At 57.7% G+C, this 24,097-nt stretch overlaps 1 protein-coding gene and 1 long non-coding RNA gene across 2 annotated transcripts in view; one reads left to right on the plus strand and one right to left on the minus strand.

The window, feature by feature from the left end:
- LOC132690063 (uncharacterized) overlaps window positions 1-18,045 on the plus strand; it is a 35,998-nt gene extending 17,953 nt beyond the window's left edge. Inside the window, exons 2-4 of the long non-coding RNA XR_009615219.3 lie at window positions 1,156-1,268; window positions 6,277-6,433; window positions 16,713-18,045. This is a non-coding gene — a long non-coding RNA (uncharacterized LOC132690063). The remainder of the gene's footprint in view (window positions 1-1,155; window positions 1,269-6,276; window positions 6,434-16,712) is intronic.
- ZDHHC7 (zDHHC palmitoyltransferase 7) lies at window positions 8,079-18,497 on the minus strand. Its single transcript, XM_060650008.3, has 6 exons — window positions 18,183-18,497; window positions 13,905-14,029; window positions 12,005-12,101; window positions 11,515-11,596; window positions 10,672-10,802; window positions 8,079-10,002 (listed from the first exon to the last, which is right to left on the minus strand). The coding sequence occupies exons 1-6, from the start codon at window positions 18,495-18,497 to the stop codon at window positions 9,826-9,828; spliced, it is 927 nt and encodes a 308-aa protein (XP_060505991.1). The 3' UTR covers window positions 8,079-9,825.
- Window positions 18,498-24,097: the final 5,600 nt, after the last annotated feature.

A 24,097-nucleotide genomic window follows, 5' to 3' on the forward strand; every position in this document is an offset into this window, starting at 1 on the left:
TAGCGGGCACTACGTTTCCCCAGTACCTGCCGCGCACGGGCGTCGCGGCCAGCCCCGTGGCCCCAGTCCCCCCGCAGACCGCATGAGGCAGAACCGTTAGCCATCATCTTGCAGATGAGGACACTGAGGCACGGAGGGGAAGGCGGCGCCCCAGGCCACGCGGCTGGAAGGTGGCAGGGATGGGAACCGTAGCCGCATCTGGGAGGCTCTTTCCGCCACATTCCACGGCCACTCGGAGCCAATCCGCCCGTGGAGCGGGGACCCTCACAGGCGCCGCCTGGTCACCGAGCTGTCGGGGTGTCGAATGGAGCCCCTCGCCGGCAGGCTGCCCAGGTCACCCAGCAGGCCACTGCCCCTGCTGCCCAGATGACAGGGTCTCACCTAGACTGAGGTCGGAGAAAAGCCGTGCACGGACCCCTCCTGGCTGCTCGGCCCCCGTCCCCTGCTTTCCACGGCAGACGTCACCCCTGCTCCCACTGCCCTCGGTGTGCCCACCGAGGGCTCTAGCTGCCCACCCCGGAGGAAGGTGTCTGAAGTCCCTCGTCTTCAGAGGCCTGTCTGCAGACGGCTAGCCTGTGCTTTAGGAAACCTGCTTCGGATGAGCCTCTGCCTCCCCTGGCCGGCGACCGTGCGTGTGGGCATTTGTCGGCCCCCGGGCACCTTCTCTGAGCCCAGCAGGCTGGGCCATGTGGGCTCCAGCAGCTCCTCCCGCCCCAGCATTCTCTGGTTTTAAGCAGCTCCAATTCTGGGTTGATGTCAAAGAGACAGAACTCTCACTAACCTAGTGGATAGACTGCAGTAAACCAGCCTTTCCCTGCCCCAGGGCCTTTGCATGGCTATTCTCTCCCCGGCCCTTACCTGATTTCTCACTCTCCGTGATGTCCATCCTGATGTTCCCTCTCCTTGCTGTTCTTTTATAGCACGAATCACAGTATATAACTGTATATTCTCTTTCTCATACTGATGTCTACTGAGGGCAGAGGCCTCACTGGCACACAGTAGGCATTAGGTGTCCGTGTGTGTGGACCACAGGCCTGGAAGAGCCCCGGGTAGGAGTCTGTGGCCTGTGTGGCACGGGGACATCTGTGGTCTGGTGGTGCCCTCTGGTGGCATGATGCTGATACCACGCTGAGAGCCGACCCCTTTCCCTTTCAGCGCTCCCTCCCCTGGGCTGGCCGCCCCGACGCACAGGGACCGGGCCACCAAGGTAACGTAAGCGGCAGAAATTGGTGCTCCTGGAGTTCTGTGAGCTGCTTCTGGATGACCAGGTGAGTTGGGAAGTCAGCCAGCTTCTCACATTATTATGAAGTCGCTGCTGTTAATGTTAAACATAAATGGCCACCCGGAGCCACCCGTGGGTCCTGGAGCAGCCTGACTCACCGCCTGGGACCCTTGGGGCCTGAGTGCCCTCCCTCTCCCCAGGTGCCCTCTCTCCGCAGCTGGCTCCTGCAGGCTTTGATGAAGGCTGTGGTGGCCGTGTCCTGGCCATCGACCCAGCTCTGTCCCCCCCCCCCCCCCCCCCCCCCGCGTCACCCTTCCCAGGATTTGCGTTAAACTCACAGAGAAAAGACCACGTGGGTCTGGAGTCTGAGCCAGGGAATGTTAAGGTGTGGACACACACATCCCAGACACTAAAGTATGAGGTCTGAATATCGGAGCAGAGCCCAGAAATCCCGGGTTGGGCCCAGCACCTGCACACGTGCGGAGACCAACACAAAGGCTTCTCTGGAGGGAAGGGGTCACGGGGACGTGGACGGGCGTTGCTCGAGCGCACAGGGGGGTCGCGGGGCCGTGATGCAGCCTGGAAACAACGATGGCGTTTTGAGGCTATATTCTGCAGTTCAGAAGCATGTGCTAAAAATGTTATTGAAACAACCTCAGTGAAAGATGCAATTCGTGTTACTGTTTTCGATTTGTTTATTCAGAAAAGGGTTTTTTTTATGGGCGCCTGAGTGGTCAAGTCGGTTAAGCGTCGGACTCTCGGTTTCAGCTCAGGTCGTGATCTCATGGTTTCGTGAGTTCAAGCCCCGTGTCGGGCTCTGTGCTGACCGTGAGGAGCCTGCTTGGGATTCTCTCGCCCTCTCTCTCCTCCCCTCCCCCACTCGTGCTTTGTCTCTCTCTCTCAAAAACAAATAAAAAACAAAGAAGATATTTGTATTACTTTTTAAACTCAGTACTTAGAAAAATAAAAACAGAGGAGAACTAGATGACTCTAGCCAGAATGGCCATGTGGGATCCTCCTCCTTCCCTCCCTAGTGAGGAACTTCTGTAACCTCAGGGAGCCTCGGTGTTTTGGTGTATGAAATGCACACAGTGTTATCTGCCTCAAGGTTGTAGTGAGATGCGATCAGGTCCAGGAGGGCATCTTGGAAACTGCAAATGTCGAAATGGTGTCTTGGGCATCGTTATTATTAAACCTTGCACTGGGAGCTCCTCTCAGAACTCGTGCAAATTCTACCGGCCAGGTGAAGACAAGCCACTGGGTTTTCGGAGGGCCAGTCGCTGTACGTGGGTAGTGTCCTCGCACACACACGCATGCCTCCCCGTGGCCAAGGGGCACGTCGCGTTCGGTCGCCCCACGTTAGGAGCTTGTCATAGAAGGGATTTCAGAGCTGGTGCGCCACCTTGTAGGTCGTGCCTGTGACACGGCCGAGCCTGACCGTGAAGTCAGGATAATGCTGTGTTTGCTGAGCTTCTGCACCCAAGGGCCCACGCGTGGGACCAGTGTTAAGAAGAACCCAAGGGGCACGAGGGTCCTAAGTGAACGTACAAGCCTGCTCCCATCTCATCATCTCGTTGGGATGTGCCGGCACCGAAGAAAATCTCATCCACGCAGCAGAGCGCCCACTGCCCAACTCGGTCCCGAGAGAGACGGCTGCACGACGGGCCGGACACCTCCAGGATCTGGGTTGAGATCCAGACACGAGAATGGAGGCAGCGTGACAGTGGCGATAGCGAGTCTCGTCCATGGGATCAAGTGACGTCACCGTGGACCTCTGCGCTCGCCCAGTCTTACCTGGAGTTGCTGTGTTTGTGTTTTCTGGAAAACGTGCAGGGGCCAAGTTCACGTCCGACCCGTCACCTTGCAGACGTTCCTGTGGCCACTTACAGGCTCTCGGAGGTTCATGTGCCCTGCAGCAGGCTTGGGTGCTTGTCTGTTTGGGGTTCCCCTGGGAACTGTTGGGCCGGGTAGGAGCCCCCACCTTCCTCCCTCCTTGGCGTCCCCAAGGATGACCATCAAAATGAGAAGAGGAGTGAAAGACAAAGTATGGTGAAGTCAAACATTTCCTTCAGTGGAAATGCTCCTTGTTCATCAGTTTGAGGTCTCAAGTTCCTCCTCCCAAAAAAATCCTTCCTCAAAATACGTGCCATGAACACGGCTGCACCCCGGAACACTCATGCAGAGCGTCCTGTTCCCCGCACACACCCACGGCACTTGTCCTTGTGGGTTCTTTCTGAGCGCTCTGCTGTTTCTTCGTGACTCGGTCTTGATAGGCTGTACGTTTCTGGGAATGCGCTCTCTTCTCGGTGTCCAGTGAGGCGGCATGTGATTGCTTATAGTAGTCCCTCCCCTGTGGTCGTTTTTATTTCTGTGGCATTGGTTGTGATGTCTCCTCCTTCGTTTCTGATTTTATTAAGTCTTTACGGTCCTGTAAATAATACTGAAATTGAATCAGTAATCAAAAACCCCCCCAACACAGAGAAGTCCAGGACCAGACGGCTTTCCTAGTGAACTCTACCAAATATTTAAGAGAGAATTAATGCCCATCCTTCTCATCTCTTCGGAAAAACCGAAAAGGAGGAAACACTTCCAAACTCATTTTACGGGGCCAGCATTACCCTGACACCACAGCCAGACACAGACGCTGCAGGAAAACCACGGACCAGTATCTCTTACGAGAGTACATGCAAAAATCCTCAACAAAACAACAGCAAACCAAATCTGATAGCAGATTAAAAGAACCACACACCACAACCAAGTGGTAGTCATCCCTGGAACACACAGGTGGTTCAACAAACAAAAATCAATTCATATGATTCGCCACGTTAACAGAATAAAGCATAAGGATCTCACACTCGTCTCAACAGATGAAGAAAAGGTATCTGGCAAAATCCAGCACCCTTCCATGATTAAAAAAAAAAAAAAAGCTCAACTATAAATAGAATGTACCTCAACATAATACATGTATGAAAAGTCTACAGCTAACATCACACTCAGCAGTAAAAATCAGGAACAAGGATGCCCATTTCACCACTTTTACTCAGTATCGTACTGGAAATCCTAACCAGAGCACTTAAACACAAAAAAGAAGTAAAATGCATCCAAATTGGAAAGGAAGAAATAAAACTGTCCCTGTCTGCAGATGACAGAATCCTATATATTGAAAACTCTAAAGATTCTACGAAAAACAAAACAAAAAGACTGTTAAAATTGAGAAACAAATGTAATAGAAGTTGCAAGATATAAAATCAACATGAAAAAATCAGTCACATACCTATACACTAACAACAAACTACCTGAAGAGGGTATTCTGAAAACAATTCCACTTACACCAAAAAGAATACAATACCTGGGGATAAACTCATAACGAGAACTTTGCATAAACTAATAAAATATTGATGAAAAAAGTTAAAGACACAAATGGAAATACATCCCATGTTCATGGACTGGATCATTAAAATGTCCACACTACCCAAATTGATCTACAGATTCAAAGTGATCCCTGTCAAAGTCCCAATGGGATTTTTTAGAGAAATAGAAAAATAATTTAAAACTTCATCTAGAACTATGAAAAGATGACAAATAGCCAAATCGATCATGAGAGCAAAGAATAAAGCTGCAGTATCACACTTCCTCACTTCAAAATATATTACAAAGCCACAGTAATCAAAACAGTATGGTAACGGCATAAGCACAAACATACAGCCCGACGGAACAGAACAGAGCCTAGAGATAAACCCAGGCATTTATGGTCAGCTGATCTTTGACAAGGGTGCTAAAAACGCATAATGGGGAGAGGACAGTCTCTTCAACAAATGGTGGTGGTGGGAAGATTGGAGATCTACATGCAGAAGAATGAAAATTGGACCCTTGCCTTCCCACCTACACAAAACTCAACATGGATTCGACTGCACAACTCCTGCCAGAAGACACGGGGTGAGAACTTAGGTCTACACAGAAACCCGCACACGGACGTCTGTAGCAGCTTTCCTCGTAACTGCCAGAGCTGGGTGGCGACCAAGATGCCCTTCCAGAGGTGGGTGGCTAAATTAACTGTGGCACACCCAGGCAACGAAGTCACCACTCCACACTAAAAAGAAATGAGCTCCCGAGCCACGAAAAGTCACGGAGGAAACGCGTATGCTCGTCACTAAGTGACAGAAGCCAATCTGAACGGTCTCTGCGTCTGGTCTGAGGCCAACTACACGACGCTTTCTGGAAGACAAAGCTACGAAGGCAGTAAAGATGAGCGGCTGCCGGGTGGGGGGAGGGGAAGGAACGGATAGGCGGGGCCCAGAGGTTTCTTCAGGGCAGTAAAGATACCTGTGCACACCTGTCCTTACACATTTTCCCAAACCCACAGAGCTCACACTGAGAGTGAGCCCAAATGTGAACTGCGGGCTTCGGGCGAAATGATGCGTCCAGGTCGGCTCACCACTGTAACAGAGGGGCCCTCTGCTGGGGGCCGGGAGTGGGGAACGAGGGCATTCCCAAACCCACCGAACGTTCCGCACAGTTGTGCTGTAAATCTAAAAGCAGTTTTTTAAAAAGCTGGGTGTTGTTTGTTTTTTTTTAAGAAAGGGAAAAAAGAACAAAGGATAAACAAAAGGTTCTCGGATATTAAAACTACCACTGCCTGAATAAAATATTCACCTAGGAGACAAAGTTAAGGATATTTCCAGGAAACAAAGAATAGACGATAAGAAAGAAAATCAGAGGACCAGTCTAGGCAGTGCAACATTCAATCTGTAGGAGAAAAACAGAGTGGACAGGATGAAGTTCGCAAAGACGTAATACAGCACAGCACCCCCGGCCCCCAGAAGCGAAAGGCGCCTGGGTGGCTCAGTCGGTTGAGCGTCCGACTTCGGCTCAGGTCACGGTCTCGCAGTTTGTGAGTTTGAGCCCCGCGTCGGGCTCTGTGCTGACCGCTCGGAGCCTGGAGCCTGCTTCGGATTCTGTGTCTCCCTCTCTCTCTGCCGCTCCCCCACTCATGCTTTGCCTCTCTCTGTCTCTGAAAGATGAATAAACCTTAAAAAAAAATTTTTTTTTTAAAGCGAAAGGCACGTGTCTGAGAAGGGGTACGTGAGCCTGAGCAGAGGAGATCGGGTTCCATCCGAGGAGGCACAGACCCTCTTCAGCAGCTGAAAGACTGACTCAGAACCCGCAGTCTGGCTTACGGCGCCCGTCAGCCCAGACGACCGTGGGATACAGGTATGTGCAAACAGGCTAACGTGCTGACAACCTCGAACCTTCTCAGGGAACTGGCAGAGAATGTGCTGGGGCAGCTGTGGCATCCAGATGTGGACCCCGGAGGGCGGGGAGCCTGAGCGCACGCGTCTCGGGACGGCCGTGCGGCACCCCCGGAGAAGCCGAGGCTCCTGGAGCAGGGCGGGCGGCAAGGCAGGAACCACCCCGTAAGCAGGGAGGCGGGCTGGGGCGGAGGGAGACTTAGTGACAGGGAACAGGGCACACACACGGCACCGTTAGCTCTAGGAACAAACCCCGTCGCAGGACCCTACTTGGTTTAGCAGCATTTGTTTTGTCATCTCAAGCTGTCATACGGTATCGAGGTGCGGATACAGGGGGCGAGCAGGGAGGGGAAGGGAAAGTCGGCAGCGTGCCCCAGACGGCAGATATGCCGTGCGTACAATCCCCTCGTCCTTTCCATCGGGCCTGGCAACCGAGCCCTGCCTGCTCAGGCAGATGAAAAGCAAAACCTGGCATGCCCGGGTGGCTCAGTCAGTCGGTCACGCGTCCGACTCTTGATTTTGGCTCCGGTCATGATCTCGAGGCTCGTGAGGTCGAGCCCCGCGTCAGGCTCTGCGCGGACAGTGTGGAGCCTGCCTGGGATTCTCTCTCTCCCTCTGTCTCTAACTAAGCGAGCTTTTAAAACAACAAAGCGAAACCAGTCGCAGATCAGCGTATCTTCGCTTTGTGTCTTCGGGCTGTCTTTGCTCAAATTGGAGACGGTCTTACATCTGGTCCCCGGTCCATAGTGTAGGCCACTTACCCTTCCATCGAGAGCGTTGGAATGCCACTCCGGGCCACCCGCAGGACGCTCTTCTCCGCTCAGGCGGCCGAAACGAGTTCACGTACGACGGAAGACGGGATTAGCCGCCTTTCTGTTCGGATAATGTTTTCCCTCTCCATCTTAACCCCACTGTCACACTCCTGTGGACGGAGTCAGCGTCACACCCTTCGAGGAGGGACACGGGGCACGTGGCAGCAAAATCCTGCGGGGACGCGAGCCTGAGGGTCGCCGCCGGCCCGGCGTCTGTGCTCAGGGCCGTGTCTCCGTGTTCCCACCCGTCTGGGCAGCCAGCAGGCGCCTCGCGGGATGGTGCGGGCCCTTCTTCCCTCCGTGGCGGTGGGAGTGCCCGGCCCGGCCGCCCCGCTCACGGGCCTGTGGCTCCCTCGAGCACAAATGCTACGTCTGTCGAATGAGGCTGTAGGCGCCGGGGTTCTGGATCCACGAGACGGATTTTTTAAAAAGTGTTTTTATTTCAAAGGGCACCAGAAACACTGCGGGAATGCTCACAACCAAGCGAAGTGGGACGCCAGGCGCCCCGCCGGAGCAGATGTGAAGTGTGGGCGCGGCAGAGTCCGCGAGGGCAGCGCCGAAGGCCCACGCCGCTCGTCAGGGCGCCGGAGCGTTGGGGGGCTTGGCCAACGCCGCGGGAGCGACGGCACCTGCCGGGCCGCGGGTGCCGGGAACCAGGGAGAAGCCAACTGCCGAAGACAGCGACAGCGTGCGAGGACCCGCGCCACCTACCGAAGCGCCTGGGGCCGGCAGCGGCCGCCGCGCGTCGCATACGGGCGGTGCTGGAGGGGACGAGGACACCGGACCTGCACACACTTGCCGAGTCTCACAGGAATCCACCACTCGGACCACTTTTTATTGATAAACAGGTACACACGTTAAAAGCCTCACACCGAAGCCGGACACACGCGCCCACCGCGGACAACGGATGTGCAGACACGTGACGCAGCGCGACCCCTGGCGGCTCGCCGCGTCTGGGCCCCTGGGGCCTGTCCCTCTGGTGGGGACACGGCCCCTGCCCCGGGGCTCTCAGTCCGTCTCCGGGACATCCCTCTGCTCTGCTTGCCCGGCTACAGCTGCGTGTCTCGGGTAGGTCCCCCGCGGATCTGCAGCAGGGGCGGAAGCCTGACTAGGACAGGGTGCGGGTTCGTTAAAACCAAAACCCAAACCCAAACAGCTCACGGGTGAACGGAAAGGCGTAGAAGCCGGGAGGGAAACACCGGCGCTCGTCAGCGTGCAGGCAGGCTTGGAGGAGAGCCTCGGGCTTTGTCAAGGACCGCTTCCTCCGGAGTCCCGCAAAACAGGTACAGACCGGGCGAGTTTAAGGCGAGTCCCCACGGAGGGGAGCTGTTTGCTTTCTGATGGAAGTTTAAGCTCTGCACCAAAGGTCCTACTGGATCGCTTGGGACGTGGGTGGAAAAACAAACATGAACGATACAAAAAATAAAGCTGTTGCCGTCCTGAATACTCTGCGAGTGACTGAGGCTCGGGGGTCCCGGGGCTCTGCCTCGGGGTCCCCTCACGTCCTCCGTGCCGCCCGTGTCTCTCTGTGAGTGTCTGTGGCCATGCCTGCCCCCCTCCACCCCCGGCAGCGGCATCCGGCCGCACGGCGTACCCGGCCGCCGCGAGACTTCTCACCGAAGTGCCGCTAGGACACTCCTGATGTGGCTGGAACAAAAAAAAACATCAGTTCCGAGGCCCTCGCGCACTCGGGACCTGGAAAATAAAGCCAAAACAGGAGGGCAACGAAGGACCACAAGGGAGTGATTGTTCTTTGGATCAAGACATTCTCCAAAATGCAATACATTCATAATTCATGACAAGCCCCAGGGGACAAGGGTCCCGAGGCAGCTCTCCCCTCATCCCTGAAACCTCGGATTCTGGAAAGCAGCTCGCCGGCCGCACGCAGCCGTTACCTGTTAGGTCGCCGCAACAACACCGCCCATCTTAAGCACACGCGCGCGCGCACACATGCAGAGCTGCCGACAGGGTCGAAGCGGCCTCTTCGGGGCAGTGGGCACGTGCCGAAGGCCACCTTCACCGTTCGGTGCACAGATCGTTTGCAAACTCGGTGCAAAGTATCGGAGCTCATCGAGACCAAAGTGTTTTCTGTGTCAGGGCCCCTCCTCGATCAAGGGCGCGCACTAATGAATCCCAGGGCCGACAGGAACGCCCCGAAACCGTTAAGCTGGAGAATTCTCATTCACTGGATTGACTTTTTTTTTTTTTCTTCTCATGACTGAAAAAAGCAGCTTAGGACACAGGATTTTAATAACCCATGTAATACCCCACACAACCTCTTAGAAAATGCAGTGTCCCGAACCAAACCCTAAGTGTGCAGGAAGGTCGTGACACTTCTTCACGTGGCCACGTACCTTCTGTTAGTCGTACAGGCGGAAACCGGCCCCCGTCGCTGACGTGGACAGTCTGCGATCTGTGACTACAAACAAAACTGCTCGCTGCAGGCATCTGGTCTGTCGGTTCCGTTCGCCCTACTGGTCACAGGTGAGCTGCCGCCGCCCTTCCGGACTCGACTGAATCCCTTCGCGTCCGCCGACGGGCCTCAGACGGAGAACTCTGGGCCTCCCTTCCTGGGTCTGGTCTGCGGCCGCCCCAACCGGAAGCCGACGAAGGGGTTCATCCAGAGGAGCGAGGGGGGCCCCCCGAAGACAGACCGCATCCCCTCCCATCTCAGCCTCCGCTCCCACGTCGGCTTCTCACTCTTCAGCCTCTCGATCTCCTGGAGGCAGAAAGGAGAGCAGGTGGGTGGCAGGCAGCACCGGCAAAGCCCCCGACACGCGCGGGTCGGGCCCCACGGTCACGGCAGAGGAACCGCCACAGTGTGGGATCCGGTTCTGTGGGACAGCCACGTGCTCAGGTGACGTGTGGCCTCGCGGTCAGCAGAGCAGACCCTCCTTGCCGGACCGGCCCCGCGGCCTCCTGAGTGCATCCAGGCCGCAGCCACGGGCCACACCAACATGAGACACGGCCGGCCGGGGGCCACCCGCATATAGTGGTGGCAGGGCGGAGCGCGTCCTCTGGGCCGGGTCACCGGCCTTCTTTCCGTTTGTTACACACCTTTACCCAGTGTCTGCCCTAGACCCTCCAGGGCAGAGGCATGAAGGCCATCGGGTCCCTGCCCCCCACTCAGCTGGTCTAGGGGCTGGGTCTCCTAGAAACCGGGACTCGGCCTGGCTCCCTCTGCCTGGCTCTGTTGACTCTCGAATCAAACTGATCCCTGAACCTGCACGGCGCGTCGACAGGGGAATGACCGACACAGGGAGCCCGCCGCAGCTTATCCAGATGGCCCTACCTCCCGAGTTAGTACACTCGCACCCGCTGTGGCCGCTGGCCTTTCCCACTCACTCAAGCCAAATGCCGGGCGAGCGCAACGGAGAAGGAAGCGTACCGTTTCATCATTGCATATGGAGTGAATCTGGGTACCAAACATAACTGCGGTGAACGTGAAAAACAGAAGACCCTCAAGGCACAGGAGGATCAGCAGGATTACAGTCACGGGAGGCGAGAAGTCACTGCATTCTGTGAACGAGAGAGGGCGGGCCGTGAGAGGCCACCAGAGCACAGCAGCCCCCCAAAGCACGGGACGGCCCAGCGGCTGCGCACAGGAGCGTCCTCGCGGTGCCGGCCCCAAAGCCGGCGCAGACGGACGGAAGGGCTCATCCGTAGACGGGCACGTTCGCCGTTCACCACGGGGCGGGGGCGGCCACCCCTCCAGGCACAGATCTACTCTGCCGTCTCTAGGTCAGCTTCCCCGTCACCCAAGGTTCCTGCCAAGACTGCACGTGCACGCTCAACTGCGTACTGACCTTCAGCGAGAGCTAGGGGAGGGGACAGCCCCGCAGGGCCCCCGGGGGTGAGTCTGTCTGACCTGCCGGCCGGTCTGGGGCGCGGCAGTCAGCGCCCACCTGACTCGCTCCTGCTGCGCTGTGCTTTGGGGGTCCGGTGACGCGAGGACCACACGGAACAACCCCCAGCTGGCTGACCAGAAAGCAAACGCAAGGTTTGGTGGGAGGATGCTGACTTCCGGGCAGGCTCCCACTCTGCAGAGCGACTCAGCACCAACTACTTCTGGACTGAGGAAGGACGATTCTGTGCACGTGGCTTCGATCCACGAGCAAAACGGGGGTGTTAAAACCCGTATTCCTTCCTAAAGGAACTTGTCGATTCCTGTAGCTTTTCCCTTTCCGCCTGATGGCGGCACTTGTGGGAAGGAAACCCACGCCGAGCTTACCGGTCCACTGCCCTCGGACACAGGAAATGAACTGGAGGCCACAGAGGATCAGAGCGTGGACTGAGGACAGAGCTATGTACATCTGGAACAAGACAGAAGCCGATTAGCACTCAGGGAGCGATGACATATTTTAGGAGCAAAGGCCACGTCGGCGTGTTGACCCTGTCTCGTTCGTCAGTCACAATTCAGGACGGGAGGAATCAGTCCAGCGGTTGCCGGCTGCCCACCCGAGGTCACGATGGACGCGGGACGCGTTCCGGCCAGCTGTTAGCAACTGTGACTCAAGGCACCCGAGCGAGGACGACACTGTGTCCAGTACCTAAACTAACACGAGCAGACACACCTGCCAGGGCGCGTCCTACCCACCGCGGCACAGTTTATCACGCGGGTCCCGGAGAACCCCGTCAGACGGGAGAATAAATTCGCCTGCTCCGGGCAAGGCTCTAGTTACAAACTCCACACGAGTCGGCACGCGGGGACTTTTACTCACAGTGAAGAGCACGAAAAACCTCTGATTCTTTTCTCCCACGCAATTGTTCACCCACGGGCAGTGATGATCCATCTTCCGAATACATCTCTTGCAAATACTGAAAAGGAGAAACCTGTCGGTGTTCCACGTGCTGAGAACACACGACCCCAGGCCACGCATCCGACGCACAGAACGTGGTGCTGGGAAGAGGCCTCTGGGAAGGGGCTCCTGCTCTGGAGGAGGGGCTGTCGTATCGGCCACGGTGAACACGGGCTGCTCTGGGCAGGGGTGCTCTGGGGAGGGGGTGCTGTAGGGGGGCTGCTCTGGGATGGGGGGGCTGCCCGGGGCAGGGGTCTCTTCGGGGCGGGGGGCTGCTCTGGGGAGGGGGTGCTGTGGGGGGGGCTGCTCAGGGCAGGGGGCTGTTCTGGGGAGGGGTGCTGTGGGGGGCTTCTCTGGGGAGGGGGCTGCTCTGGGGAGGGGGCTCCCCGGGGCAGGGGGCTGTTCTGGGGAGGGGGTGCTGTGGGGGTGCTGCTCTGGGGAGGGGGCTGCTCTGGGGAGGGGGTGCTATGGGGGCGCTGCTCTGGGGCAGGGGGCTCCTTGGGGCGGGGGTCTGCTCTAGGGAGGGAGTGCTGTGGGGGCGCTGCTCGGGGCAGGGGGCTGCTCTGGAGAGGCTGCTCTGGGGCAGGGGGCTCCTTGGGGCGGGGGTCTGCTCTAGGGAGGGAGTGCTGTGGGGGCGCAGCTCGGGGCAGGGGGCTGCTCTGGGGAGGGGGCTGCTCTGGGGAGGCTGCTCTGGGGCAGGGAGCTCCTTGGGGTGGGGGTCTGCTCTGGGGAGGGAGTGCTATGGGGGCGCTGCTCGGGGCAGGGGGCTGCTCTGGGCAGGGGGTGCTGTGGGGGGGCTGCTCAGGGCAGGGGGCCATTCTGGGGAGGGGTGCTGTGGGGGGGCTTCTCTGGGGAGGGGGCTGCTCTGGGGAGGGGGCTCCCCGGGGCAGGGGGCTGTTCTGGGGAGGGGGTGCTGTGGGGGTGCTGCTCTGGGGAGGGGGTGCTATGGGGGCGCTGCTCTGGGGCAGAGGGGTCCTTGGGGCGGGGGTCTGCTCTAGGGAGGGAGTGCTGTGGGGGCGCTGCTCGGGGCAGGGGGCTGCTCGGGGCAGGGGGTGCTGTGGGGGGGCTGCTTGGGGTAGGGGGCTGCTCTGGGGAGGGGGCTGTTCTGGGGAGGGGGCGCTGCTCGGGGCAGGGGGCTGCTCGGGGCAGAGGGCTGCGGGGGCGCTGCTCAGGGCAGGGGGCTGCTCTGGGGAGGGAGCTGTTCTGGGGATGGGGTGCTGTGGGGGTGCTGCTCGGGGCAGGGGGCTGCTCTGGGCAGGGGGTGCTGTGGGGGCGCTTCTTGGGGCTGGGCACTGCTCTGGTGAGGGGGCTCCTCGGGGCAGGGGGCTGTTCTGGGGAGCGGGTGCTGTGGCGATACTGCTCGGGGCAGGGGGCTGCTTGGGGCAGGGGGCTGCTCTGGGGTAGGGGCTGTTCTGGGGAGGGGTGCTGTGGGGGGGCTGCTCAGGGTAGGGGGCTGCTCTGGGGAGGGGGCTGTTCTGGGGATGGGGTGCTGTGGGGGCACTGCTTGGGCCAGGGGGCTGCTCTGGGGAGGGGGCTGTTCTGGGGATGAGGTGCTGTGGGGGCGCTGCTCTGGGGAGGGGGCTGCTCTAGGGAGGGGGTGCAGTGGGGGGGGCTGCTCTGGGGAGGGAGTGCTGTGGGGGGGCTGCTCTGGGGAGGGGTACTGTGGGGAGGGAGCTGTTCTGGGGAGGGGGTGCTGTGGGGGGGCTGCTTGGGGCAGGGGGCTGCTCTGGGGAGGGGGTGCTGTGGGGGGGCTGCTCGGGGCAGGGGGCTGCCCTGGGGAGGGGGTGTGGGGGGGCGCTGCCCGGGGCGGGGCCTTCGGTACCTGCAGTGATGGGCGCGCTCAGGCTTGATGCAGCAGCACTTGGGACACTTGTAGATCACCTCCCCGGGCTTCAGCTGCAGACTCTCCACGTGCTCCTTAGTGGCATTTCCTTTGGGCACTGCCCCCTGTGGCGGGACAAGAGCGTATTTTGGTTCCAGGGAAGGAAAGCTCAAAAACAGAAGCAGTGAGCGCACGCGCTGCGGTCTGAGATGCCGTCCGATGATGCGCGATGCCACGGCCGCCGCGTGAAGTGCGGCGATGTGACCGTCCCTCGGGCAGGACCGGAAGTCACTTCCCACGAAAAGTGGCATCTGCGTTCACATGAACTCGAAATACCTTTTTATCCTTTCTGAACCGGTCAGTCACCTGAGTCTTCCCTGGCTTGACGCAGAACACGCCGGAGGCGAGGCTTACTCGTCAGGCCTTCCCGACTCAAGGGCGCTGCCTGTCCCGAAGGGTGACACCCTTCCCTGTCACCGCGCTCTCACGGGCAGGGCTGACGTGACCAGGGTGGCCCAGAGTTTTCCCATCAGCTGCAGCCGGGCAACCCTCACGGGACGCTATCAAGAAGGACCTTCTCTCTCATCCACGAGGTTGCGTAACGCGCCCGGGTCTGCCGGCCTCGCCACGGGCGCTCACGTACACACACGTACACACACCTGCCAAGTGCGGCCCTGAGACGGGATCGGTGCCGGCCGTGGGGAGGGCCCCGCGGTGGGAGGGCAGTGGCAGGGGTGCCCCACGTGCTGGCCAAGGTGAAATACGGCAAGAGGCAGAGGGCCAGCGAGGCCCGAGCAGCGGTCACCGGGGGCTGCGCAGTGACCACACGTCCGCGGGACGGGACTCCAGGAGCCACGGCGGGGCGCACGAAGAAAGGGGACCCGCTGGCGTGGAGGAGGCTCTTAACGGTGGCAAGGTGCGAACGAGGTCCCCTCTCCCACCGGTTAGCGCCACGGAACCTGCACCTCGAGCAGAAAGGCACATTGGGAAGTGCAGGCCGGGGCCGCGGAGGGAGCACAGACCCGAGGAGACGCGAGGCAGCAGTGAGCAGTGGCGGGGACACAGTGGCCGGGACGGCAGGGGACTCCTTGAGGCCCGGGCACAAGAGCTGAAGCTACGTGGGGCAAGGGCTGACCTAATACCCGTGCACCAGCAGGAGGAGCCCAGCCCTCCCTGCTCCTCAGTTTACCTCCCAACACACAAGCACTTGTCCCTTGGCCATCCTAGCACTGGGAAGCTGTTCGGGTCAGGAGCCTAGTGTTTCCTAACACTACAATTTTCTCCTTAAGAAAGATTTAAAAGTGAAAGGTTCAAAACATTTTGGCTTTGAAAATTTAAGTCAGGATGTTAATTTTAGGGGATTTACACACCACAATCTGGAGTCTTTAATCAGGTTTCCTCCACCCATCCGGTAGTCACAACGCTGTACTGATCTTACAAACCCCACAACGTACACGCTCCCGGTGGCAGTTCAGTGTCACGTGTTTCCATAGTAGGAGGCCAGGGACCCAATTTTAAAACCCCACACACCTTCATTTTTATGAGACAGACATGTACCCTTCCCCAGTAAAAACTGTGACCCACTGCTGTACCGTTCTGAAAAGCAGACACCCCAACAACCGCCCCTCTTTTCCAAGAGATCCCTCAGGACCGTTTCCAGCCGCACGGCCCTCACGCGGGGCTTAACGGCTGGGGGGGCCCCCCGCTGGTGTTTGGGGCGTCTTTCTTCTGGTTCCTGGCCCAGAACCCTGGGCAGGCGACAACGCTCTCGGGGCCTCGGGAGGCCCCACGCTGATTCTGCGTCCCTGTCCCTCTCCCGTATCTTTCCATCTCATCCCAACTCCCTGGCATGCGTTCTGGATCCCCAAGACCTAGCCAAGGGGCAGCTGAGAACGGGGCTTTCCCCTAGACCTACATACTCATTTATGGATCTCCCAGGGCGCAGGGAGCATGTGAAAACAGGCACAGCGGTGCAAGCTGGGAACTCCAGAGTGCAGTGGAAGCTTCAAGACAAAGGCCCGGGTGATGAAAATGTCCTAGAACTGACTATGGTGGGGGTTTCGCAGCTCCAGATAAGACCCACTTAACTATGCACTTTAAAAACATACGTTTTATGGTATATGGATTAAATTCGAATTAAAATGCTGACATCCAAGGCCCCTAACTCCTCCTTGACCTTGGAAGGCCCTCCCTCTGAACACTGCATCCAACGTTCTCTGTAGTGACCCAACCAGGAAAACGAATGTGTCCGTGCAGGACAGACGCAGCGTCCTGCCCACCTTCCCTCTACCACCTCTCCTCGGCCTCCCCCAGCCTCCTTGGGGCTTGCTCCAAGGGTTGAGACCTTTTCTGTAGGAGGAGGGGGGCCGGGATAGGAGCTGGACCGCAGGGCTCAGGAGCAGAGTTTCACTCCCAGAGGGAGGCTGTGCCACACAGACGGCAACGAAAGAGCCCCTGCAAAGTCTCTGACGGACATCAGATTGGGCTGTGGTCAGAGACTGTGAGGTGAGGCTGCAAAGCCGCTGGGAGACCATGCATCTGAGTTTGTCCCACAGTGCCGCTCCCGGCTGCCCACCCGGCCGGGTCTATAAATGCTGTCCTCTGCCCAGGACCCCCACTAGGCAAGGGACCGAGTGAACAGAGCAGGGAAAAGCCCCGGGATCTGAGCTCAGACGGCAAAAGTCACATCAGTGTCCACGTAAACCACCCTCTGCGGACTGATCAGTATCGCTTCAGCCTCAAACTCCTAATCTCATTTATAAAAAAATCTGTACAAGACATTAACTTCTCAGTCTTTTCTTTAGAGAGAGCCACCAACAGACACGAGCCCTAAAGACTGTAATTCACAAATCAGGAGCCCCCGCCCCCGAGGTTTAAAACCACTGTTTTAATGCTGTCGAAAGAACCTGTTTTCAAATGAAGCTCCACAGGGACCACAAGCACCCGGCCGTGCACGCCGATGGCCGGAACGTCTCCGCTGAGCCTGCGGGCCCTCCTGCCCCACACAGCGGCCCTCCGCGTCCCCTCCGGGCTCTGCGGCAAGCCTGGATCCAGGGTCTGCAGGGGACTCCTGGCTGAGCTGTAAGGGCCTCAACCGCTCTGCTGACCTAGAGGAGGTCTCACACCTCAGAGAAAGAACCTCAACCCCAACGCAGAGGTTCTGAATGCAGCGGCCTTCGGGACATCGGGGACCGATGGCAGTTCACGGCGTCAGGTCTTTATTCTGAGGGAAATCGCTCCCACACGGAGCCCAACACACCACCTTGGTTTTGTCGACACCGCACAATATACACCCGGGCCGGGCTCCCTCCCTGACCCCTGAGCCGAGGACACCTCGCTTGCGCAGTCACTTCCTCCCGGGTCAACGACCCACACCTGGTGGAACCAGTGCGGTCACTAAGGAGCTCTCCCTCCCTGCCGCACAGACAAGCAGGACCTTGACCCTCTCCAGGCTAGAAAGAGATGCTAGCCTCGGCTTCTGTGTGTAATTACGGAACAATTAGCAAACTGTGAAGCTAGAAAGAACTTAGAGATCATATCTAACCTCAATTTAGCCCACTGAAGTTCAAGTAGTTGCTTCTGGTCAAAAGACAACGGAAAAGATCGGTTAAGTGGTGAAATCTAGAACCAGATCTCCCAGCTGTCAGTCTGATCTGCAGAGAAACAAAGCACTTAAACCAGGAGGGACTTGACAAATCACTCAGGGACACCTTTGCATTTGCACCAACAGCCCGGTGGGATGCATTTTCATTTCTGCACGGAGACCCCACTTTGAGCAATGTTTATGCTCCAGTTCAGACATGAAACAAGCAGGGTGCCCGTTGGGTGCGGTTGGGGAAGCACGTGACTCCTGATCTCAGGGTCACGAGTTTGAGTTGCATGGTGGGTGTGGAACCCGCTTTACGTAAAGAAATAGGGGCGCCTGGGTGGCTCGGTCGGTTCAGCGTCCGACTCGACTTTAGCTCAGCTCATGACCTCGTAGTTCACGCGTTTGAGCCCTGCGTTGGGCTTCGCGCTGACAGTGTGGAACCTGCTAGGGATTCTCTCCCCCCTCTGCTTCCTTTCTCCACTTGTCTTTGCTCGCACGCTCTCTCTCTCTCTCTCAAAATAAAGGAATAAACTTAAAAAAAAAAAAAAAAAACCAACACAAAAATGCTACACGTCTGTACCAGGAGTTAATAAAAGCCCGAGGCCAGAGGAACAGCACCTTCGCCACGGGGTCTGTGGTGCCCCACGACCAGACACGAGAGGGGATGAAGGGTGACCATGGGTACTCACGGGGTCTGTGAGCATGGTTCTCAGGTGGGACGACAGGGCCAGCACCGCTAGGCAGTTAAAAAGGACTCCGTTGACCACAGAGTACCAGAAGTCTTTGGAAGGCAGCAGCATGACGAAAGTCACCACAAAGTCCGCATAGACGACCAGGAGCCACGTCATGACGGCACAGATCATGCCGCAGCCGTCGCGGATGAACCAGACCCTGTCGGCCACGTCAGCCTCAGAGGAAGAGGACGACGAAGAATCGTAATTGTCGTTTTCGGCCAGGAGAGGATGATGTTCGACATCCCGGAGCCGGTGTCCTGATGACGGCATGGTGTCCCCGGGCACCCTAGGAGACGGGACAGAGCTGATGAGGCTCGGGGGGGGGCAGGTGCACACTGGGTTAGTCTGCTCCGGACCATCTCGAGAGACAGTCCACACACAGCAGAAAAGAACATTAACAACGGAACAAGACCTGAACTTTAAAATCTTTCACCTCGGGGACTAGTTTACAGCCTATGACACAGTACACCCCACGGCACGAGTGACCCCGAGGCGCACACAGCCACCGACGGCCAGCCACAGCCACGGACGAACAGAGATAAGGGAAAGAAGAGGCCGGATGCAGCCTCCCAGCCGCGGTGGAGACCAAGCGAGTCGTACCACAGCCGCCACCCTCGCCAGCAGGCCCGGGCCGTGTCTGTGCGGAGGCCCTGGGCCCCCGTCCTCTCGGGACCCCCGCGTGCGGTGCGCTTCTGTGTCCCCTCCGTCGCCCCGAGCTCTGTGCTGTTTCTGGAGGGCGCTCCTCTCTGCTTTCACGTCTTAACACTCTCGTTCCCTCGTGAATCCATTCGCTGAGCCGTTCTCGGACACCTCTCCCGTGCTTCCCACGCTGCCCGCTACAGGACAGCGCGCAGGGTGTGAGGGGACTCCGGAAAAACCCGGACTCTTCTTGGCCGGCTCTGACTGCCGCGCTAATGCGCGCCCCGCCCCGACAGCGACCCGAGCGGCTGAGCGCTCGTGATCACGGTGGGGAAGGGGGGCTGGGGGTTCGCTTGGCCTTGGTGTTCATGCACGGGAAGGAGAAGCACCCACGGCCTTCCATCAGGGGCCCCGAGGACGCTCAGCGTGGGAGCAGGAGCGAGGGCACCGCCGGGCCCCCACGGGCCTACAGATGGGCACGGCTCTTCCTCGGAAGCAACTGCGGCACAGTGATGACAAGGACGAGCCGACAAGAGGCAGCTCAGTGCACGGGCACGAGACCAGACCCGGTTTCCCTCAAGCCGTAAAATAACCTCACTCGCAGGTCAGACACACATCGCTTGAAGGTTTTTTCTGAGTGACACACAAGAAACTAAAGACCAAGAGAGCGTGGACAGATCACAGCCAGCCTTCCGGCCCGTCGGCACGCCTTCCCGGGGGTCCACTCAGTGCAGAGGAGCTCCCCGCGCCCCTCTCCCCCCAGCAAGCCGTCCTGACAGGTACCGTTCCCCAGAGGGGCACGCTGGGAGAAGGGCTTTGGCACACCAGACGTGACCATCGGAGGAGGGTGCACACCCCTGGCGCAGCCCAGTTTTGTCAGTGCCCGGGCAGTGACTGGAAGCTTCTCCCGTCCCTGGAACTCTCAGGGCCCGCCCACCGGTGCTGCCTGTGGCGTGCAGACCCCCTTCTGCCTTAAGGGAGCTCCTGTGCATCTCCCCTCCCTGGCGGGCTCTCATGAAGGGTCCGGCCTTCTCCCCGTGTGCCCGTTTGCCGCGTGCAGGCTGTTGGGCCCCCGGCAAGGGCATGTTTGTTATTCGGCAGATGCAACGCCAAGAGAGCGGTCCCTTTCTCAGATTTAAGTAGTTTCATAGCGATTTCCATGAAAGACTCTTAGTGCATCGTCACTATACATCGAGGCCTTAAGCCAGAGAATCCCTGCGACCAGCATCCGTTTTGCTCCACGGCCACTCCTCGAGCAGGACGCTCCCCGTGACGAGCGGGCGCTTGCTTGCTGGACAGCAAGACAAGAAGCTACAGGCCAGCCTAGCGCCAGAGCGCGTCTGGGCAGTCGGAGAGCAGGGCCCGGCGGGTCGTCCGGAGGCACGGCGCACGCTGGGCCCGTCCCGCTCGGCCCTCCCGGCAAGGTACCGGTGACAGGCGTGCTCCTGCAGGAGAAGCCGCAGACGCACGGACACCGTGGGAGGGCGCCGATGTGCCACATCTGTCAAATCCAGCCGAAGGCCACGGGAAAAGAACCTGATCGCCCAAAGTCACTTTGTGTCCAGGAAAACAAGCACTGAACACGGCAGGGCGCGGCCGGCTAGACCGGGTTCTCGGTCACCGGCTGCACGAGCCGGCGTTTTGCCGAGTCACTGTGTTTACACCGCAGGAAGGGAGGGGAGGAAGTGAAGAAGCCATGCAGACGCTGGAAACGGGACAGCAGACGTGACACCGCCTGCAGCCGCCGGGGCGAGGACGCGGCCCCCTCCCCCCTCAGGGCCGCACCGCCCTCGTCTCCGAGCCCTGACGGCCACCTCTGAGGGAACCCCGGAGGCAGCGCGATCGAGCGACGGGCGAGCCGGGGGCGCACGTCATCATTTGACTTTAGCGGCCGATTTAACGGGATGCCGTCCACGCTGCCGCACCTGAGCTGTTTATGCTCACGTTAGGGACAGCGGTTTCCCAGAACGCGGCAGGTGGCACGGCGGGTCGCCGCGACGTGTGGGGACTGCCATCCGGGCGACGCTTCCCGTTGATTCTCGCCCGGCGCTCACCTCGTCTGCCACACCGATCACTCACGGGTTCGCGTCACGGAGCCCCCTCCAGAGGCGGCGAGCGAGCCGAAGCCCACAGGTCAAAGACTGACCGTCTATACCGCACAAACCGCCCCGTCAACGAACGCAGTCGGCGTCTGCGTCAGAAAGGCGGCAGTGGCCACGCAGCCAAACAGGGCCCCTCGCTCACCTCACAAACGAGCTCGAAGCATTACTTGAACACTTTGCGCCTTTTCTTCAGGATCTGAAGGTGCATAGTGTCCTATGTGACGGGATCTGAAAGACAACAAGATCTGATGAGAAAGGTTACTTCTCTTACGACCGAAGCACACGGCATTTCTTAGGCCGTGATTAATTCGGGGAGCTGTATAACCGACATCACCCTTGTCACGTAAAGTTCCGCTATCCGGAACCACCCCTGACGAAGTCATCACTCCTCTGCATTTCCATTACTAGTAAACTCTGCAGTGATTCACTTTACGCCTGCCCCAGCATTAAATGCGAGTCTGGAAGCCCGAACCTCTTGAGAAAGATCCCCAGGGAGAATCCAGGCCACATCTGACCAGCCTGCGTTTCGAAAGCCCACAACGGTTTTAGCGGCCACAGCAGGAGAATTACAGAGAAAACCGGAGAGAGCCAGACCACGAGGGGAGAGGTGCTGGACAAGGGATGCCGGGCCCGCGGGGAGGGAGGGAAACAGGGAACCGAGTGAGGACTGCCTACTGGAGGAAAAGACCGCCCCCCCTTGGCGTCTCCCTCTGGCTCCCGGTCACCCGCGGGTGGCAACCAGAATTGGCCTCTGGAGAAGCACTTGTGCGTGGCCCTGAGAAAAAGGGCCTGAAGATAACAAGGTGGGCGGGACCCCCGACATAAATAGTCTTTATTCCCAGCACGAATCTTTTCATTAGTTTTTTTTTTTTCAAGCTGTCCATTTATTTCCAGTCTTTCTGAAATATGACTGGCACGCATCACTGTGTGCGTTCAAGGAGGACAGCATAATTCTTTGGCTTACACGTGGCTCAGATGTTTTGAAAAAAGCCCACAACGGGGCTCGCGAAAGGCTAGAGCCCCAGAAAGAGACACAGAACAGGCAAAAGGCAGAGAGAGAACTTAAGAAGAAATAAGAAATCGTATCTGTGAAACAAAAGAGGAACATTCTGAGAACTTCCTGGTTACTGGCAATAAAAATGGTGACAGAATTTTAAAAACAGGATCGGACAGGAGAGTGAGGAACTCTCCCAAAAGGAGAGCTAAGCGACAAAGAGAAAGAACTCAGGAGAGAGCATAAAATACAGTCGGCTGGCCCACCGTCCCGGCGCCTGTCCGTTCTTCCTCCCGTGTCCTTCCGATAGATTATTCTGCTCACGCAAACCCTCCATCGGTGCTGTCTTCCGAAACCAAAACCCCTGACTAGGACAGCGGGAGGTTGGCGTGCAAGTCGGGGAGGAGGAGGGGCCGGGGGTCAGGAGGCGGGAGGCGCCTCTCCCGGGGCCCCCCAGTCTCTGCCACCAGACAGACGCTCCAGAGCAGAGCGAGGCCGCTCACTGTCCTGCCTCAAGGCTCCTCAGAAGCCACTTCTCCCTCAGCACCTACCCGACGGCCCCCCTGCCTGTCCTCCCACCTCCACCCTGGCCACTGTCCCCTAGCACCTTTCCAGCCCTGAGCCCCTTCTGAGGAACAAATGTGGCCATGACTCCAAAGCTGCTGAAACTAATTGCAGGGGGAGGGGGGGGGACTTTTAAAATACGGTATTTATATACAGTAACTTTGTTCACATAGCTATGCGCTAACCAACAACTATTAATATGCAATGATATCTTGAACTGTTTTCAGATAAGCTCACGTAACAATGTTTTAAAGTAAAGCTGGCTTTGCAAAACACAAGACTGCTCAGGCGTCCCGTTTAGAGCAGCATCTCTACAATGAGACCAAATCCCCAATTACTTGTATATATTTTAAAAAGGAGCCAACGCAGCAGCCCCTTCGAAAAGCAAAGCGGCCTGGCACTTTCTCCCAGTTCAACACCCACCCTATGACTCAACGATTCCACTTCGAGATATTTACCCAAGAACGCTGAATGCGAACGCAAACATGGACAGCACCGTTCACGCAGCTTTATTCATAATCTTCCGGACTAGAAACTATCCAAATAGCCAGCACCAGGAGGCGAATAGACGAACTATGGCACGTTCTTGCGACGGCACACTTCTCAGCAACAAAGAGGGAAAAAGCTAGTGACACCTGCAACAACGTGGCTAAATCCCAAAAAACCTTCCGCCATCCGCAGCAACTGTTTCCTCAACACGTCTCTGGAGGCAAGGGAAACGAAAGCAAAAACGAACCATCGGGACCTCATCAAAATAAAAAGCTTCTGCACAGCGAAGGAAACGTTCAGCAAAACTGAAAGGCAACCGACGGAATGGGAGAAGATATTTGCAAACGACGTGTCAGATAAAGGGTTAGTCTGCAAAGTCTATAAAGAGCTTATCAAACTCCACACCCAAAAAACAAACAATCCAGTGGAGAAATGGGCCGAAGACATGAATAGACACTTCTCCAAAGCAGACATCCAGATGGCCAACCGACACATGAGAAAATGCTCCACGTCACTCCTCATCAGGGGAAGACAAATCAAAACCCACCGAGATACCACCTCACACCTGTCAGAATGGCTCACATGAACAACTCAGGCAACGACAGGTGCTGGCGAGGATGCGGAGAAAGAGGAGCTCTTTTGCATCGTTGGTGGGAATGCAAGCCTGATGCAGCCACTCTGGAAAACAGCTTGGAGGTTCCTCAAAAAACTAAAACTAGAACTCCCCTGCAACCCGGCAACTGCTGGGTATTTATCCAAACAAATTAAACTAGCTATTTACCCAAAGGATCCAGGTGTGCTGTTCCGAAGGACCACATGCACCCCCATGTTTACAGCCGCACTGTCGACAACAGCCACAGTATGGGAAGAGCCCAAATGTCCATCGACGGATGAGCAGATAAAGAAGATGTGGTATAGATATAAATGGAGTCTTACTTGGCAATCAAAAAGAATGAAATCTTGCCATTTGCAACTATGTGGCTGGAACTGGAGGGGATTATGCTAAGTGAAATTTCGTCAGAGAAAGACAAATTATCCTATGACTTCACTCATATTAAGGACTTTAGGATACGAAACTCATG

Source organism: Panthera onca, chromosome E2 (genome assembly GCF_046562875.1).
Source record: "Panthera onca isolate mPanOnc1 chromosome E2, mPanOnc1 haplotype 2, whole genome shotgun sequence".
Lineage (NCBI taxonomy): Eukaryota > Metazoa > Chordata > Mammalia > Carnivora > Felidae > Panthera > Panthera onca.

Excerpts from the sequence above, each read along its gene's own strand:
- ZDHHC7 (XM_060650008.3), bottom strand. The coding sequence starts at position 18,497 with ATGCCGTCATCAGGACACCGGCTCCGGGATGTCGAACATCATCCTCTC. Across the intron at positions 14,030-18,182 it reads GAACCATGCTCACAGACCCC|GGGGCAGTGCCCAAAGGAAA; the intron begins GTGAGTACCCAT and ends GTCCCGCCACAG. Across the intron at positions 10,003-10,671 it reads CCATATGCAATGATGAAACG|GAGATCGAGAGGCTGAAGAG; the intron begins GTACGCTTCCTT and ends TTCTGCCTCCAG.